At 41.7% G+C, this 20125-nt stretch overlaps 1 protein-coding gene across 1 annotated transcript in view; it reads left to right on the plus strand.

The window, feature by feature from the left end:
- The first annotated feature begins 2491 nt into the window (after positions 1-2491).
- TRHR (thyrotropin releasing hormone receptor) overlaps positions 2492-20125 on the plus strand; it is a 45626-nt gene continuing 27992 nt past the window's right edge. Inside the window, exons 1-2 of the mRNA XM_042973319.1 lie at positions 2492-2735; positions 3259-4132. Of these exons, the coding sequence (XP_042829253.1) occupies positions 3344-4132 (789 nt within the window). The 5' untranslated portion in view covers positions 2492-2735; positions 3259-3343. The remainder of the gene's footprint in view (positions 2736-3258; positions 4133-20125) is intronic.

Genomic DNA, 20125 nt, shown 5'->3' on the forward strand with positions numbered 1-20125 from the left:
CTCCTTTCACCTGTCAAAAAGCACCTGTACTTCTCTTCAGGAATGTTTTCCAATGTTACCTTGCCTCTGAAGCCCTCCTGGGTCCCTTAGCTCATTGCACCGTCCCCCCGCCCTCCCACCATGGATGCCTTCGCCTGCACTTCTGAACCTTCTCAACATAAGCTTTTAGTGCCTAAATCCCTGTAACTGTTTATAAGTCTGCTTCTCTCCCACCAGACCATGACCTATTTGAAGATAAAAACAAAATTTTACATACTGGGTGCCTGGTACATAGTAGGAGCATGACAATTATGAGCTAAAAAATGAATAGACTCAGATTGACAACATCCTGCAGAAACGCTGAAGAATGTGCTAAGATTTGGAGTCAAGGTGGATTTGCCAGAGCAGATAGCATTATAGATGGGCTCTGCCCTCATTTTATGACCCAAAAGTAAGACTTGAAGTAAGGTCTTCTCAGGAGCCCTGAAAGCCAACTAAAATCCGGGGCGGGGGGTGGGGTGGGGAAAGATGTGCCATATGAACTATGACTTTTCAAAAGGTATTTTGGGTTGGAGATGGTGACATTGGGGCAGAGTAGGGAGGCAATGCCTTCTCCTTAGAAAGCATTTTTTATTCCAGAATGTAAATGGCTAAGCAAGAAAAGGGGTGCTCAGAGTAATCTCTGTCCTCTAGTCCAGAAAGAGAGGCATGGAGGGCATCTTCTGTCCAGTCTGCTAAACAAGTTGGAGGAAGAAACTATAATGCCAGCAGAAATCCTACTCATGGTGAAGGAACGTGTATTTGGCTCATACTCTAAGGAACTTGCTTATGATAAGGAACCAAGACGCAGATGGTTACAGAGGCCAGGTGTGTGTGATTACTAAGTGAAGCTGGACTGTGTGACAGACAATAAGGAGCAAGTATGGAGTAAGGATAATAGAAGAGGACACATCCTGTATCAAGGACCCCCACAAATTACCACCCACAACCACTACTCAACTCCAGGTGGTTATTTCTATTCAGGAAGGTGGGCCCACATTTGCCAGATCTTTCTAATTTTTATGAGAGGCAGAAATTCAGATTTAGTACACAATCTCCCAATTTTGAAAAGTAGACAATAATTTAATTATTTTAAATCACACTTGAGCCTACATTGTATGAGCCAAACAATAAATGCCTCAAAGCTGAATCTGGGTCATGGGTTATTAATTTGTAGTATGATGATTTGAAAAGAGAAGGAGATAGTCAAGGAGCACTCGGTGGTCCAGAGAGTGAAATTACTCAATATGATCCAGAAGTTCCCCTGCATCTTATTGGTACCTAGCATTGAACATGGCTTTGATCACCCCATGGTTCTGTATACTCAAAATCTACACTTCCATTGATATCTAGAAAGAAGAACATCTAAACATCTTAAAACAGAGAATCAAACCATTTACCATACAGGGAATTTGGTTAAGGGCTGTTTTTCGTTGTCAGTTAATAAATAAGAGTGGACTAACATTAACGTTTGGTGTATTAGGTTGGTGCCTGTGGAAGGGAGACATGTTTTCTGAGCCTCTATAAAAAAAACCATAAGGATTTTAGAGAAATAAAAATCAAGTGGAAGTACAGTTTTCTAAAAAAAAAAAAAAAGAAAGAAAAAGAAAGAAAGAAAGAAAGAAAGAAAGAAAGAAAGAAAGAAATGGAACCATGAAGTTTCGTTTCAGAGGTGTGGTACCAGAGTTGCCCTGGCCTAGATTTCCACAGGATGCGTTTTCCACCTGGAAATAAATGAACACAAAACGTTGCTGGGTAGTACGTGTGGTTGGCATACCAGAAGTGGATGAATAGGGAAAAGGCACCCAGAGCAGTTAGAGAGATTCTAAGAAGTTATGCAGAGCCAGAGTTGAAAAACAAACTTAACAGATCATATGTAGGTGTAAATCAATATTTTTAGCTCAAAGAATTTTTTAAAAACTGATTTTTATAAGCCTCAGAAGATCACAGCTGCCATGGCTTAAAATCAATTTTAACTCATTTTCCATTCATGTAATATGAGAGGAGGGAGCCAATTTCACTGGTTCACTGGAGAAATAGTTTAAGGGTTTCCATAGTGGAGAAAGAAGTTGGTTTCAGTTCAGACAGATATTTCAAGCTTCCAGGGCTGTGTCTGGACGGAGAAGGATTTGCTCTCCCGGAAGTCCCATCACACACAGGGAGTGTGAACATATTTCAGGGCTTCTCAGGTACTGGAATTCCTGTGGCACTTAGACTAGAAGAGACTACAGTCCCAGCTGCCTCTGGAACCCTTGCTTGTGATTTCAGCCTTCCAGAGAGACGGAAGACCCTGTCATCAGCATGTTTAAAAGGAAATCCTTCAAGGGGAGAAGACTCTGAATCAGTGAGGACTGGCTGGCCGGCGTGTGTGTGTGTGTGTGTGTGTGTGTGTGTGTGTGTCAGAGAGCGGGGGGGGGGGGGGGGGGGGGGGGGGGGGGGGAGGGAGGGAGGGAGAGAGAGAGCATGTGTGCTCATTAGGGGACGCTCTATGATTCGACAGCCTCATTGTTGCTGCCTCTGCTCCTGCTGCGGCTGTGTGGTCTGTCAGCAGTTGGAAAGAACTGCAAGGGTTTAGAGGAACTGCAGGTCTGAAGACTGAGCGCTGCTAAATGGTATCCCCGTCAACAAAGTAGACGAGACCTCCTGCAGGATTGGAAACTTGGACTTATTACTGCTTCATCCACCTGGAGAAAGCAGGCAGCGCCACAGAGGAAAAGGTAAGAGAAGAAATTGGCCTCTACTGGGAAGGCAGGGCAGGGGGCATGGGGAAATGGAGGCTCAAAGACTTGCTATTTTGTAGCCAAGCCCTCCCACCCTCAGAGAGCAAAGGAGGCAAACGCTAAAATCCTACCAAGCTTCATCACTGAGCCTTTTCCCCCTGGTACATTTTTCTTCTTTACACTTTTCCCAAGCATCTAAGAGGTCTCTTTGTATTTCTTTTTCAGCGAGAGCAGATATCATTCAGTTTTTCCTTCTGGGCAGTCTTTCAAAATAGGGAGCTTTCTCTGTTTCTCTTACGAGCTTTTTCTCCATTAAGAGGAAATAGGTGCCTCTTATTAAGCTGGTCAAAAAACAGTTGCTCCTTCCTACACGAGGGTTGCCTTAAAAGGAGTTTTCAGAAGTACATGTGAGCCCTGTTACTGTAGAAACACGAGAGGTGAAAGTAGCGGAAGAGAGAGCTGCTGTCAGTGACTGGCCCCATTTGAAACGGTGATGAATTTGGACTATAACTCTTCACAGGGGGAGAGAACCACTGAGATAAAGGCAGAACACCAGGAAGAGGATGTTTTGAGAAGTGTTTCAGAGAAACTTCAAGTCACTAAAGATGGAAAACGAGACAGTAAGTGAACTGAACCAAACACAGCTTCAACCCAGAGCAGTGGTGGCCCTAGAATACCAAGTGGTCACCATCTTCCTTGTGCTCGTTATTTGTGGTTTGGGCATCGTGGGCAACATCATGGTGGTCCTGGTGGTCATGAGAACCAAGCACATGAGGACCCCCACAAACTGCTACCTGGTGAGTCTGGCAGTAGCTGATCTCATGGTCCTGGTGGCTGCTGGCCTCCCCAACATAACAGACAGTATCTATGGGTCCTGGGTCTACGGCTATGTGGGATGCCTCTGCATCACTTACCTCCAGTACTTGGGCATTAATGCCTCCTCTTGTTCCATCACAGCCTTTACCATTGAGAGGTACATAGCAATCTGTCACCCCATCAAAGCCCAGTTTCTCTGCACATTTTCCAGAGCCAAAAAGATCATCATCTTTGTCTGGGCTTTCACATCGATTTACTGTATGCTCTGGTTCTTCTTGCTGGATCTCAATATTAGCACCTACAAAGATGCTATTGTGGTGTCCTGTGGCTACAAGATCTCCAGGAATTACTACTCACCTATTTACCTAATGGACTTTGGTGTCTTTTATGTCGTGCCGATGATACTGGCCACCGTCCTCTATGGATTCATAGCTAGGATCCTCTTCTTAAATCCCATTCCTTCAGATCCTAAAGAAAACTCTAAGACATGGAAAAATGACTCAACCCACCAGAACAAGAATATGAATTCAAAGACCTCTAATAGATGTTTCAACAGCACAGTATCTTCAAGGAAGCAGGTAAGCAAACCAAAGCCTCCAAGTCCACAGAAGAAACGTGGGATAGAGTCCCTTGCAGGATGGGGTCCACTTTGCCTTACTTAGCTGATGGCAAAAAGAAAATACAGTCATGCAAATGTTTCACAGTTGAAGCTTCTGCTTTACATATTAAATCCATCTCTAAAGCAAGTAAAGACCTAAAAATAGGTGGGGAAAATGTGATAGCATAGCAGCAGGTATCAGTTTAGGTGCTGTTAAGATAGAGAGAAATATAAACAGAAACTCTAGAAATCCACCTTTAAAATGTTTGTGACTCTCTGGGAAATGTTATCAAAATACACCATTTGTGGCTTCTGGATATCTTTAAAAGTTCTATTACATGACAAAGATTTGATAAGGTAGTTTGAGAAAAGATGAGTCAAAGCAATAATTCTACAGTTGTTCACTGAGATATATAAATGAGAGGGCTTCAGTTCCTGGACTTCCTAGTTTTAGTGGGGAAAGTTTCTATCACCCTCTCCCCCAGCTCCCTGCAAAGTATCCCAGCATGCAGAAGCTGAAAAAGCACTTTGCTCAGGAAATGTTCTGATAAAAAGGCTAACACCAAGCTCAATTTGTTTGTCACAAAGAATGATTTATTTTTTAAATGTCTGTTTTTCCTGGTAAGCATAACTAAAAATCCCTTTATGCTTTCAGATCACCAAATGTGGATGTGGTTACGGTTGAATAGTGGTTTTACTAGTGAATGGAGTGCAACTTTGTTACAGTAGAAAAGGCTTATAAGACAATATAGGAATGAAATACTTTCATACCACATACACGTTCAGCTCTATTTACATATGAACTTAGCCTTCAGTTCCTTTCCCTTCTCTGCTAAACACAATAAACACATGGTAAACATTTATTCTCATGGCTGAAAAAGAAAACTTGAAATCAACAGTACTGGCTCTCTCTCTCTTTCCCTGTATGAAATGCAGTTCTTCCTGTGTGCATAGATAGAAACTGAGGAAGCATGCTTTAAAAAGTATGCATATAGATTATACATGCTATTACTTCCTAAACTCTAGGTCGTTGAGATATGAAGAATTTTAATTGGACATATGGGCACACACTGAAGTGAGCTGCTAATAATTACAGGTGTTGTAGATATGCATGGCATACATAAGAAACTGTAATTTAAAAGGAGTATCATTTTACATGATACTGTGAGATTTGATTTATAGAACATTTATTATTGTAGATACCTCGATACTAGACAGAGATGTAGGAAGTGCCAGCTTTTAGATCCCTATTGCTTTGGGTCCAGCAATGCTAGCTAATACAGGGCATGTTTGGCCATCCATTACCCAAAACTTGATTAAGGAAAATTTAGAGAGATCTGTTGTCCATCTGCCAAGACAAACATTAACAAATACATTAAGAAAGTAAAGAATATGTACATCTCAATTAGAGATCAAACATGGTTTAATGTCTGCAGCAAAGGGAGTCAGCGAGTAAATTTGTTCATTAGACTCCAATTTATATTCTTGTTATAAATTCTAAAAAAAATGTTTGCACTAATGTCCTTCTTTTCAATTATAGTCACTAGTACCTATTTTAAATTGTTAATTATGTTACATGTTCACACTCTTATTTCGAAGCTGTTGCAGATAGTCTCTTTATACAGGTTGGGGGTAGGAGACAAAGTTGAAGATTTGGTCCCAAACAATCCTGGGCTTAAATGCCAGGGCCCTAATCAAACAGGATGACATTGAATAAGCAGAACACTGTGAGCCTCAGTCTCCTCATTTATAAAATAAAGATAAATAGCATCCAGGCTTGGTATGAGGGTTCAACAAAACATCGTATGAAATGGAACAGTGATTAACACCTGACTGTCAATTAGCCTCCTTCCTAGTTTTGTAATCTGTGGGCAACTGTAAGAGAAATAAAGATTTGTTCTTTAAAATACTATATACAGTCACCATTTAAACAGCTTAGTTGTTGAACAGATGTGTATATGATATAGTACCCTCTCTAAGGAACTTTTGAATAACGAAGGCATTTGGGAATGTATTCGGAGCATTTGGGTTTGTCACAATAACATCACTGTCTGATAGCATTCAAGAGTGACAGGCATCAAATGTCCTGACATGTGCAAGACAGGCCTGCGCGTTGAAGCAGTGCCCTGTCATAAATGCCAATAACGCCCTCATTGAGAAACACAGGATGGCATATAAATCAATAGAAGTGCATTTAAGTAATATGTCATGAAATTCAGTCTTGATTACAGATGCGATGGCAATTCAGAGAAAAGAAAGGAAATTATGGGGCTAAAGGGATCAGAGAAGGCTTCCTGGAAGAGGTGGCATTTGAAAAGGCTCTGAAAGAATGGAGCTCCTTTGCAAAGTAAAAGTTAAGAGGACAGCACTCCACACAGGAAAGGACCTGGCTGGGGTGAGAATGTTATGGGTTTTGAAAGGAGACAAGGAAGGGCACACGGAGTGGGATTTTTATGGTATTAAGTGATTTGGTTGATTAAAGTGAGTGATGTATTTGGGGGAGCAGTAAAAAGAAAGATTGTATTAACGTGTGTGTGTGTGTGTGTGTGTGTATGTATGTGGTTAAGAGACAGAGAAGGGGCTGTGGAGGATCCCAACTATCAGGCAGAGAAGGGAGTTGTGGGTGGTGAGCAGAGAGCAGCAGTCCGCAGCATGATTCAGGGGGGTGATCAATGTGTGGATGAAACAGGAGACCATTGGCAGAAAGACCACTTTGGAAATGGGTGGTAGTGATTCAGGCATGAGGTAGTAAGATTCTCTATCAGGAGAACTTAAAGTAAGGTGTGAACCAGAGATGTTTCAAAGAAAGAAAGGGTGAAGCGTGAACATAGAGGACACACTGGCTGGAGACAACACAGCATCAGGGCTCTGAGCCTAGAAGACGCAAGCTGCCCTGATCGATGAGTGGGAGTGAGAGCCGTGCAGGGGGGCCCGTTTTGTCCAAAATCAATGTACCTTTCGTTTGGCCTTTTTCTCTTCTAAAATTGTCCTTTTCTTAAATCTTCGAAAGGTTCAAACCTCCACCTACTATGACCAGGGTCTTTTATTTCCATATTTTCTCTGCATTTTTTTTCTTTCCGGCAAGTTTAATTTACATTTTAATAAATACTCTGTCTGGGCCAGGTCTTTCAAACCAAGTTATTAAAGTCAAATATGCATAGCCTAAGAGATCTCCATTTAAAAAGTAAATAAATGAGCATTTATATGTAAGGGACAAACGTGCATTTTCGTTTGTCTTCAACTTTTATCCCCCATGCAGAAAATCCAGATCATATCTTCCCCTCCCCCCTATTATTTAGAGATTCAAATATATTTTAGGAAACCGACTAAATATTTGGTAAATTCAATGAAATAAATTACTCAAAATCAAGGCTTGGGCCTGTGTAGAAAAAATATTTTTCTGATTGACTAAATCTTTTGCTTTATAATTGGGTGTTTTGATATTGAGGAGATAAGGTTTAAATGGTCCCATTTGTCACATTTCAGCTCTCTTCACACAGTGCCAATTCCCATGTGGAGCATTGTGTAGATAAAATATCTCTATTACTGGCTATATATTTCAAAAGAATTGATTGGATCCCTCGGTACTTTGGAGGCACAGAAACATCTTGGTAATGGACTGTACTACGGATACACACATTCAGTACAAGCATTTACTTTCCATAGGATGCAGGGGTGCTCAGAACATTGTGTGGATCAGACTACCAGTTTTCTTTTGCATTCAGTAGCTCTAATTAGTTTCTCTTTTCTCTGGTGGGAAAACTGTGGAACAGAGTCCAAATAGAAGCTCTGAGTTTATGGCAAATTTTCCGTTATGGGTTTTATTTGACTAAAGAAGCCTTTAAAATACCAGTCTCTGTTTCCATACATTTCTTACCAGCCTTCTACCTTACCAGAGGAACATTGCTAGCCCAAGAAACAAAGCTGTCCTTTTTAAAAAATTTTTTTTAACATTTATTTATTTATTGAGAGACAAAGACAGAGCGTGAGCAGGGGAGGGGCAGAGAGAGAGGGAGACACAGAATCTGAACCGGGCTCCAGGCTCTGAGCTGTCAGCACAGAGCCCGGAGCGGGGCTCGAACTCATGAACCACGAGATCATGACCTGAGCCTAAATTGGATGCTTAACTGATTGAACCACCAAGGTGCCCCACAGCTTTCCTTTTTAAAGTGATACATGCCTTTTGTTGTTGTTGCTACTGTTATTGCTGCTGATGATATAAAAGCAATCATGCATATTATGGAAAACACGGAAAACTAGGATTAAGAAAAAGGCATCTCTTACTCCACCTCCCCAAACCACAGTTTATTAGCACGTGCGTATATTCTTTTCCTTATGTTTTCACTTGATCTTTTGTATATAAATACAGAAATACATATATATACATAAAATTTTATACTCTGCCTTTACATAAAATGTTGAAATTAATATTCTTAAGGAGAATAGCAGAGTAAAAGAAAATGGGTAAGACTGAGTCAGTTTCTCTTAGTCTTGATTTTTTTTAATCAATAAAAGGGGAATAGCAATTACTCACAGACTCCTTGTCCAAATCCAATGAGATGCATGGGACAAAATTCATCTTAGCTCCTTCCACCTGTCCCCTCCACTACCCTTCCCTCCTGTCTGTCCTTTCTCACTGATCTCCAGCCCCTTGGCACACTCCAGTAGTGAGATGAGCTCCTGGAAAATGGAAAACTGAGATAAAGAAAGGGCTTAAATGTGTCTTTTGTCTTCTCCTCATTCCTCCCTCCAACTCCTGCCTCCAGTGCTATTTACTTTTTTTTAAAGGTGTTTTGGGTTTTTTTTTAAGTTTATTCACTTTTGAGAGAGACAGAGACAGTGTGAGCAGGGGAGGGGCAGACAGAAAGGGAGAGAGAGAATCCCAAGCAGGCTCCACATCATCAGCACAGAGCCCCATGGGGAGCTCGAACTCACAGAATCGTGAAATCATGACCTGAGCCGAAACCGAGAGTCAGGCCCCCCAATGTGCTACTTACTTTTTAAAGAAAACACCTTGAACAAGGAAAATCCTGTAAGACACTGGAAGGGTCTTAAGGGAGGGAAAGAAGGCATAATGGTATAATATCAGGCAGTAGTGCTGGTGTTTGGAAGCATAAAATCCTGTAAGTTGTCTAGGCAGCTTCATCAATGGCTAATCTTATCAGGCAAATTAATGGTACTGAACTCTTCAGCGTTAAGCCTAAATCAGGGGTTTCTCAAGTTTTACTGTGACTGTTTCCACAGTTCCTTTTTTGATTTCTGTGTGTTTTATTTGCTTCATTTGTCTGGGATCGACTATATCCTTCATAGTATAAAGGTCTCGAAGATGGAAGAAAATACGATTGTTGTCGCTTGGCACACAGGTATCTAAGTGAGCCATCTTACGTTTATTACCAAAGAATAGCCTTCTATTTTCCCATTCACATCCTGTATAAGGAAAGACTCTGTACATACCCCATAAACCAACTCATTGAAAATCCCCTGCAGTTATGTGCTTTGTGTCCCTTGGTTAGATGAACATTGTTTATTCCTAGTTTTATATTTGCAGCTTTGAGCCATAATTTCATCAGTAGAGAAAAATAAATTTTCCTATATGCCTCCTATGTACCCCTACAGCATTCTTAATTTGGCCATACACACACACACACACACACACACACACGCACACCTTAAAATCAGCTAGCCTTGATCATGACAAACTGTATTTCTTTACGTAGCCTTTTGTGAATTCTTCAAGCTGCCAGCAGATATCCCAAGCTCCAGACACAGGAAGGCTGGGCTGGCACCATGTCTTTAGGCTCCTTTACCTTTCCTTTATGGGTTGGGGGACGGGTGAGAAATATAAAGCTAGAGCAAGGTCAACACTAAGCAAAGTTGTGCAGTAGGGCATTTTATATTTGATATCTTCCTCACTTTAATGAAACATCCACTCATAATCCAAAAAGCACCTAACACTGTCCTAAGTGTGGAGGCTACAGGGACATAGAGAGACGAACTCTTCACCTTCAAGGAGCTCACTATTGACGATGTGCACACACTATCCTGAGCAGCCCATCGTGTTCTGGATAGAAGACACAGCATCAGGAGGGGAGAGGTGAAATGAGGGAGAAAGGAGGCAGGTTTTCTGGAGTATGTGGCATTGAGTTGAGCCTGTAAAGATGGACAGAAGGTCTAAAAGCCACACCAAGAAGACCAGGAGAGAAAGAAGGAACGGACCCCAACAGAACAGAGGCTGGGAGATGGCTGGGCAGGTTCAGGGACAGAACAGTCTAGAGCTGGTGTCGTTGCAGTGGGGCAACAGAAAGCAGTTGTCCAATGAAGGTCGCCTGACCCTGTTGCATCTGACTCCCTTCTTGCCTCCACAACCTTGCCCTTTGTAATTCTCCCTGCTTTTATCCGTGCTCAGTTATGAGTCTGCAGCACGCAGCTCTAGCAAACACTTTATTGTTTTCTGGACATCATGTAAGTGCATCAAATCCAATATGTCTGAGACTAAACCCATTATTTTTCTTGATAACCTCTACCTTCCTCTTTCTTTCTTATTTGAGAGTCCCAACCCAGAAATCCGGGAGTCCTTCTAAGGTGCCTTCTGCTCTGTATACCCAAGTCTGAGTGGTTCTAGCTCCAAATTCTCATATTGTACATACCTCGTTCACACCACCATTGTCCTCCCTCGCCGCTGCCCACCTGCTCGAATTCAGCACACACCTCAGCAGCCTCTCAGGCTCTAGTTCCAATCTCTCCCAAATCATTCTGTATACTGCTCACTAGGGGATTGCTCTAACACAGAGATATGTTATCCAAGTGATTTATATGGTTCCGTGAGGTCTACAATTTAAACATCTTAGCATTAACAAATAAGATCCTGCCTCCTTCCTATGTTTTCAGCTTATTCTCTTGTGGCTCTCCTAACTTATACTTTATGCTGTAGTGATACTGAATTATTTGTAGCTCTCTGAACTTGTTCTTTCAGCCAGAATGCCCTTCATCTGGCAAACTCGCAATGATCTTTTGAGTCTCAGATCAAATGGTACCCCCAGCTACCCCACCAAGCCTTCCCTGAATTTCTCAGGCAAATTTATATAACTTAATGCCTAGCTGTAACTATGTATGTTAGGTATTCTAGCTATGTTTCCATAATGATTTGCATATACTGCTGGTTTAGTAATTCTTAGCATCATTATTGTTAGTCTGTCCAGCTTCCTACTGCCACAAACATCCTTAAGAGTAGGGTCTTGTATCCTCAGTGACCTCAGCACTGTGTCTGGCACAGAGCAGACTTCCAAAAGTCTGTATACGTTGTTGCGTGTTACAGCCAAAAAATACAGGCTTTGGAAGACTAGGTTGTTAGCGTGTCTTCCCAACTCTGTGTTGGCCACACTGGTTGCTTAAAATTGGCCATGGGTGTAGTTTTGTTTTTTTTTTAACTACAGAAATCAGCAAGTATGACACTTCAGTGTTTCCCCTTTTTTTGTGGCAAGCCAGCTGTTAAATATTTTTCAGCACACTTGTGTGTGTGTGTATCATATGTAATTTTACATATATAATGAATGAAAGTGTGAAAGAGTACATGCACATTTACTTTGGGGCTTGGTCAATTCCAATATTATTTTGCTCCATGAAAAATTGTTGTGGATTTATGCTACAGTCTTCTCTGCTTTTAATTACAATTTTCTTGCCTTTCATTGCATCCCCTTTTTTTAAAAAATTATTTTATTTCACTGTAAGTAATCTCTACACTCAACATGGGGCTCAAACCCATAACCCCAAGACCAAGAGTCGCATGCTCCACTGACTGAGCCAGCCCCGCACCCCTACTGAATCCCTTTTTTATTCTAAAGTAGCCACACAAGCAACTACCCAGTATGATGGTGACTATGTGAGTAGACAAGGCTTTTTATGAATATTTCCCCTCCCAGACAGGATAGGCTAATTTAGAAATATGGAAGACACAAGTAATAATTTACCTTTTTATACAAAATCCTGTTGGCTTTCCAATGAGCCTTTGAAATACCCTCTGTAATGAAAGAGTTGCACTGGACAGGATGGGCAGAGAGGCAGGGGGATAGCACCTCAGGGAAGGAAAACAATGTCAGCAGAGATATAAAAATGAGAATAAATCTATCTGACCGTCCCTATGTGACTAATTTTCCTAAAACAATTTGCACACATCATTTTCTTTCAAAAGGAATATCCCCAATATCCTCTGACTAGCTCTTAAAACTCTCTAAAGTCTGACCCTTTCATCATTATTTTGGCTTTGTTTTATCCATTATTTCTTCAATTCAAAAAACATTTATTGAGTGCCAATTTCATGCCGGGGATTGCTCTGGAAGACCAATGATAGTCACTATCTTAAGGAACTTCTAGTGAAATATCAAAGATCGCCACTAAAGACAGTTGGAAAAATAGAAGGTTAGGCTGTACAGTGTGCAGAAGAGGCAGCAGAGAGTGGTGAACAGTGTGCTTAAGGCTGGAAAGCAAGCCTCCCACAGAGTAAGAGTCACCTGCACAGGACAAAAAAGAGCAGACTTATCTGTATTCATTCCTTCCCCATAGATTCAGGCATGTCATACCAGATTCTCCCGCACACACCAGTCTCATTTATATTTTGCAACCTTGCTCATGCAATTTTTTCCCACCTGTAAAGCCATCCCCACTCTTTACGCTACCACACCTCTCTGTGCATCTCATGTTTCAACCTTGGGCTGCAGTTGGATCAACAGGTCCCGTATATTGGACATATATTGGAAGGTAGGTGAGCGTGAGCTCTAGAGTCAGAAACACATAGGGACACCTGGGTGGCTTAGTCAGTTGAGCATCCAACTCTTGATTTCAGCTCAGATCATGATCCCGGGGTCATGGTCAAGCCCTGCGTCCAGCTCCACACCTGCTTGGGATTTTCTCTCTCTTTCTCTGCTTCTATCCCTCTTCCCTGCTCATTCTCTCTCTCTAAAACAGGAAAAAGAAAAAGAAAGAAAGAACAACATAAGTCCCAGCTCTTTTACTTTGGATAAGTTATTTTACTTCTTGATATTTCGGTTTGTTCATATGTAAAATAGGATACTAATGATACCCACTCATAAGATTCTTGTGAGGCAATGCCTAGTCCATAAGAAGTATTCAGTAATTCTTATTTACTATATTTAAATTGTATGCTATATTTGGAATGTCAGTTACTCCCTCCTTTTTCATGACATAGCAAAAATATAAACGGGTAATTCTTTCCCAAAGAAGACAAATTTAAGAGGTTATAAAAGTGATAGATATTCCAGGATCATCTAACAGCATATTAATGAGATCAAATTAGTAAATACTTCCTGAGTTCCTACTACGTGCCCAGAGAGAAATATAAGTGCAATATAAAACTCACACACATAACAGAAGCTAAGTGTCACTGACTTTTTACTATGTATTCTGTACTCTTTTATTTGAACTAACTCATTAAATTCTCACAACCATCATGGGAAGTAGTAACTAATTATAGAAGAGGATCCAAAGTCATCAGGGGCTGCTAAGTGTCCTGCTCTGGGTCACACAGCTGGCTGTGGCAAGCCAGGATTTGAACCCACACTCCTGCTCCAGAGCTGATACAATATCAACCATAAGGGCAAGAAAAAAGAAAATAAAGGTAGGATTGGTGGAGGTTTAAGTAAGTTTCCTGGAGCTGGTAGGATGAAAGGGGTCCAGAGGATTTAAGAGGGTTACAGAGGGGAGATAACAGAGGTTCTCCCAGATAAAAGAGGGAGAAGGGAAATATGTGGCAGTATTATCCATAGGAGAAAAAAGCCCAGAATTTAAAAATGTGTGTTCTGTCTGAAGAACAGTGATGAGATGAGCTAGATGTGAGCCAAAGGTCCATGTTAGTGAGACATGGGATATAACTGTGGAGGACACACAGGCTGGGAATGGATCGATGAGACCAGGAACCCAGCACAGCATCCCCACTAGAACCTAGCTGGCGGCTCCCTGGTCTCTCCATTGGGCGATGCCACGGAAGAGTGCACGCTGTACAAAGCTGCTCAGCCGCCCTTGGAGTTTCCATTCCAGCCTTGGTGACCTCTGTCCCTGTACAGGACCATAAGCAGTTCCTTCTTTTTGTGCTTGAAATGCCTATTTCAAAGCTCCCTGATTTCCTCATACCATTATACCTGCAACGTTTTCCACTGAAAGTTCTCCCCTGTCTGACATCTGTCTTCTCTCTATCACTGCTTCCTCCGCACCTGTGTTTCATTGGCCCTCTGAGCTGCAGATGGGGAGACCAGCTCCTGCCTTGCCAGGCTCTTGCCCGGGCTTCTCAACCAGTCTCCCGGCCCTTAATCTCCCTCCTCTGGGTCATCCCCCAGAGTGCTGCTCAGATCCTCTAAAATGCACACTTGATAACATCCCTATGATGCCTGGAATCACCAATATCCTGTGTCTTACAGGCATAACTGCAGCATCATTATTACGGTATACTGGGACATTTATGATCTGCTGTCTACTCTCCCAAACCCACCTTCAATCCCTAGCACCCCATTCCAGGAGCAGTTTCCTAAACTGACCCGCTCTGTCATGGGTCCAAGCCAGCATGCAAACCCTGAGCTGGAAGCTTTCTGCAGCTCCTTCTTGGACCTGTTACTTCTAATCCGCCTCTCACTGATCTCCTCTCGGAGCAGGCTTTCCAGAGCCCACTGGCAGCAAGTGTTTGAGGTTTCTCCCTCCCCTCAGCAGCATTTTGTTCTCACATCTGTGCAGCACACTGTGTTGATGTAATAATTTGTTCAGATGTCTCTGCCACCAGATCGTGTGTCCCACACTGGCGGCAACATTATCTGGTTCGTTTTTGTGTCCACACTGCCTGTTGTGGTGCCTCGGGACATACTGATAAATGACTGAACGGGTAAGGACTGGGTGTAAAGGATGAGGATGCTGGAAGGGTCAAATATGACTCTGGCAGTTCTTTTCTGAAGACTGCAAATGGTGAAATTGAGAGAAACATTGAGGGAGAGATGTCAAAAGCACTGTCCGAAATCTTCAGTCAGAGGAGGATCATTTTTCCATTGTGTTTAGGATTTGGAAGTTTTTACATTGTGAATGGAGTGGTCAGGATCAAATATGTGCCTTCAGAGATCATTAGAATAATGGAAAGAAGGTGTAATTTGGATTGAATCTAAAGAGAGGGAAGGACAGACTAACAAAAACTGAGTTCTGGAGGAATCTTTATAATTAGGAGGCTGGAAGAGGACTGGAGTCTTTGCTGTATAAAAAGACCTATTTTCCCCTCTTGGAACATGGCCAGAGGGCCAAAGGCAGAATTATAATAGATGCTTTGCCTCCAGTTGGGAGGGAAAATAAAGAAAGAAGAATGAGCCAAGGAGAGAGGGAAGTTTCCGTTATAAGAGTAAGTGGATTTATCTAAATCTGGGAAGTCATGGCCTTGCCACCAGAGTCAAACACAGCTCTTCATAGCTGCATGCAAGGTGCATAAGAACTTAAACTACAAATTAAATTCTCTCTGAAAATTAGACAAGACTAAATGTGCGCACAAAATAGAATGAATAATGCAAAACCCCTGACAGCCCTGTTTAGGTGAAATAAAAATAGAAAAAAAGTCATTTTGGAAAAGAAAATCCTGCAACCTTTCATAAGCAGCTCCAGTGACTTGAGGCTGTCCCTCTAGGATAGCTCGCCTGAGCATAATTGTGTAGTGACTGCAAGTAGGTGAAGCATCCTGTGCCTCTCCATTCTGCACTTCAGCGTTGGAGCTCTATCGGGATTTATGGCTCTGGGAGAACTCAGCATATTTTCTGCAGGCAGAAGCTCTGAGCTTAGGGAAGGCGGCCGTGACTCAGTGAGAAAGGCAGCACCATCTTGAGAGTGAGAGAGAACAGAAGCAGGGTAAAGGCAGAGCACCCCATGAATTTTTAAGGATCATTTGTAAAGTCAAGTAACTGGAGCCTCCAGTACTGTGCAGGACTGATGCCCTGCCATCTTGCTCTGATTGGAGTTCGGCTTTGTGACTGATTCGACCTGGCAAATGTAGAAGATTATGCATACAGAAAATGTGGATGAGGAAGGGCGGGAGAAAAAAACGGGCACTGAAATATTTTCTGTTCTACCAGGAAAGATGGTAATGGGCTCAGATTCAGGGTGAATTTACAGGAGAAATATTTAACCAGAAACTATAAAGTGCTAGGATGGATCTCCAGCTATTTCTCTATTAAATTAATTAAGAGCAATCAAATCAATACTTTTGTATCAACCAACTGCAGTACACAGTGGAGATGTTTTCCTTGTTAAATTATTACAATCCCTTCAGTGTGTTTTCATATGGAATTGGAAAAGAGTTGAAGTAAGGACAGATTTGCACCTGCTCATCTATGGTTTAATTGAAAATCTACTATATATCAGGCACTGTGTTAGGGACTAGGATACAAACATGAACAAGTTACAGTTCCTGCTCACAAAAAGTTCACAGTCTAGTAGGAAAAACAGGAAAGTAAACCAATAATTAAAGCTACAAAGGAATAAATGTTATCATCAGAAAAAGCACAGTGGTATTCTGTTCTACTGACCTAGATGGCTTAGGGCAGATGGGCATCAGAAAGGCTTTCTGGAAAAGAGGACTCTTACGCTTCACCTTGTAAATTAATAGAAGTTTTGTAGGTGAAGAAGGGAAGGAAGATGGTTCATGCAGTGGGAACTATACAGGGGAAGGCTGGGAGTCCAGAAAGAATGTCATCAACCCAGAGAAATGCATATAGCTCATTAAGACTGGACAACAAAAGATGAGTCTAATGAGACAGGCAGGGACAAAGAAACAAAATCTTTATCTAAGATATTGAATGATTTAAACAATATTCTAAGGGCTATGCAAAGTCATCAGAAGATTGCAAGGTGAGGCATATTATCATCAGATTTGTGCTTGAGGAAGATTGCTGTCTTCTTGTAGGCAAAGGATTGGACCAAAGTCAAGGGCACTAGCTAGGAGAGGGCTGCAACAATATGGATGGTATAATCTGAATTACTCTACACAGGCTTCACATTATAAGGTAAATGGCAGTAAGAATAGAGAGAAAGAGATACATTTAGAATCTAATCAATAGAGTTTGTGTGAGTAGATGTGCAGAAAGTGGGACAGAGAATCAAAGATAAGTCCCTTGAGCCATTGAGAAAGTAGTGTGATAGTTGACAGTCTGCATTCTGGAGTCCCATGCACTACAGCAGAGCCAGGGTTGGCCACTGACTACGAGATGTGAGCCAGTTAATTTGGCTCACTTTGCACATCCTGTAAAAAGGACACTAATAATGGACCTATCTCTCAAGGTAACTATTAGGATTTAGTGAAAAAATCCATATAAAGCACCATGCATGGTGCCTGGAACATGGAAATGATAAACGCTAGGTACTGTTATTATTAATTGGATAGTGTAATTTGCCCAAATGAGGACAATTAGTGGAGGAACACATTTCAGGGCAGTGAGCATATTAAGTTTAGCTTTGCTCATGTTGCATTTCGAGTGTCTAGAGAACACAAGGGCTCAGTTTGAAGTATAGATTTCGAGCTTAGAAGAAACACCTGGCCTGGAGATACAGATTTGGGGCAATCAGTGTCCAGATGGTTTGTTGGGGACTCTGGGGTAGACATGATTATTAGGGGAAACTTTGTGGAATAGAAAAGAAACCCTAGAGAGGCTAGAATTCTGGGGAGATGGGATGAAGGAGCCTATAAAATAAAGAGAAGGAATTGCCAGAGAGGGAGGAGGAAAGCCAGGAGAAAGTAGAATCACAAAAGCTGAAGGAGACTTTCTATAAAGGTCAATAGAAAGAGGTAAAGGTAAGGACTGAAAAAGCACCCGAAACAGGCATTGGTCACCTTTGTGAGTGCAATTTCCATAAAGTGTTAGAGGAATTAGATTTCATGAAGTTGTGAATGAATTGATGAGGGGAAATACAGAGAGTAAGAGTAGACAACTGTTTTAACAAATTCGATTATAAGAGAGAAGGGTGGGTGGGGGGTACATGGTAATGACAGGGAGAAAAAAAGACAGGGTATTCTTGTTTATTTTATTTTGTTTACTGCTTAATACAGGAGAAACCTTAAGCCTTTAAATCCTGATAGGAAAGAGCTAGCAGAGTGGGAGGAATTATTTGCAGATATACAAGCCAGACTCGCTGTTGAGAGGGCATGGTCCCCGAGGAAGTGCGAAGGAATACCAGAAAGAGCGTAGGCAAAGCAATCACTCTGGGGAGGGAAAGGGGGCTTCTTTCCTTTCCTGGCAGCAGGGATTGAGTCGAATTCACTCATCCACTTACAGCATCTTGCATAGTGTCTGGCACATAGAAATCTCAATGAATGTCAAATGAATGGATAAATGAGTCAATTAAAGAAGGAATGAATGATACAGGAAGAGAGGTAAGGAAGATCATGGTGGCAGATTATTTTTAGGTTAGGGGACAGGAGGTGGTTAATTCTCAAAAGCTGATCTCTCTTTTCTTGGTGAAACCAAATGGAAAATCATGCCCTGAGAATGAAGAGGCAGTGGTGGAGGCATGGCAGTCCACTGTGGGGAGTGGGAGAGGCAGAGTTCATGTTTAGAAACAAGGAGCTGGTGTGATAGTATGTTATAGGCAATCTGAATTTCTTAGTGACATCTAACACTTTGCAATGGGCCGTTCTTGGACTCATTCCCAGTAAATATCTCAGGCAAATTAGGAAAGTCCATCCCTTTGTTTCAGCAACCAAAAGCACTAATCCTTAAGGTCTTTACGTGTGTGGTGCCACATTTAGATGATCTAGTTCATTGCCTTCAAGGTTGTTTCCTTTTCTGTTACAAAGAATGGCACACCCACAGCCAGTACAATTTACATTTAGCACTTCATTCCCTTTTGTTGAGGCAAGGATCTTATGATAAAGGGTGTGACCAGATAAGATTTGATGCATTACCAAGGGCAGAGATGTCTCTACATTTGCCAAAAAGTTCCATCTGAAGTCCTGCTCCAAATCGATAGAAGCCAGGTGCCTCAATAATTCCCTTACTCAAAAATGTTGTGAACAGGACCAGCTCGTGGGCAACAACTCCTTTCTCACAATCTTGAGCCAGGTCTCTCTTTTATCAGCACCCTCAGTTGATGTGTCTGGTGTCCACAGTCTTTTTCCTTCCCCTCAAACATCCCGGCTCTTTCCAATATATAATTGAAGGATGCTGGGAACATATTTAAAAGCAATTAGCCTTTTGACAAAAGTAACACAACTCCATTCTGCAGACAGTTCTTGACTTTACTTTGGTCCTGACTTTGTCTCATAGAAAGAGGTCATTATGAAGTGCAAACACTCTTAATAAACAGGGATTGGCAGGATCAAGGGTGCTTGGCTCTTCTCATTCTTATGCAAGCATACTGCGTTTTTGTGCCTCACCAAGACTCTTGAGCTACGAAAGGCAAAAGGCACAGAGGTTCCATATAACCTTCTCTTTATCAGTGCACTAGATCCCACACGATGTTTGCTTCTTCTGGGGGGAGCTCTCCCAACTCAAGGAGTCTGTGGCAGCCGCTCAAAATCCAATGCAGACCCCAACTTCAGACATGTGGAAAACTCTGTTATGGACTATGGCTTTTAAGCTAATGAATAGTTTCTGTTGCTGGCTCCTTCCCAATTGTACTCATTTCCTCAGAATAATTAATTAAGATTGGTTATTAAATCACATCAGGCTTATTGTACCCATCCTAAACATGCTTTGATGTAGACAATTATCTATGTGCATACCACAAGTAGAAAATGCAGTCTTGAATTTATTTCTTTAATCATGAAGACTGAGATAGTAAAAGAAAACCCATGTTCCTATTATGCCCAGTTAGTCAAAAGACAGAAAATTCTGGACTGTGACGGTATGAATTATCTTCTCAAATAATTTTTAATGGTCATTAAGAAGTTCTAGACTGCCTCTCTCTCTGCCCCTTCCCCTGCTTGCACTCTCCCTCTCTCTCTCTC

This window comes from Panthera tigris, chromosome F2, assembly GCF_018350195.1.
Source record: "Panthera tigris isolate Pti1 chromosome F2, P.tigris_Pti1_mat1.1, whole genome shotgun sequence".
Lineage (NCBI taxonomy): Eukaryota > Metazoa > Chordata > Mammalia > Carnivora > Felidae > Panthera > Panthera tigris.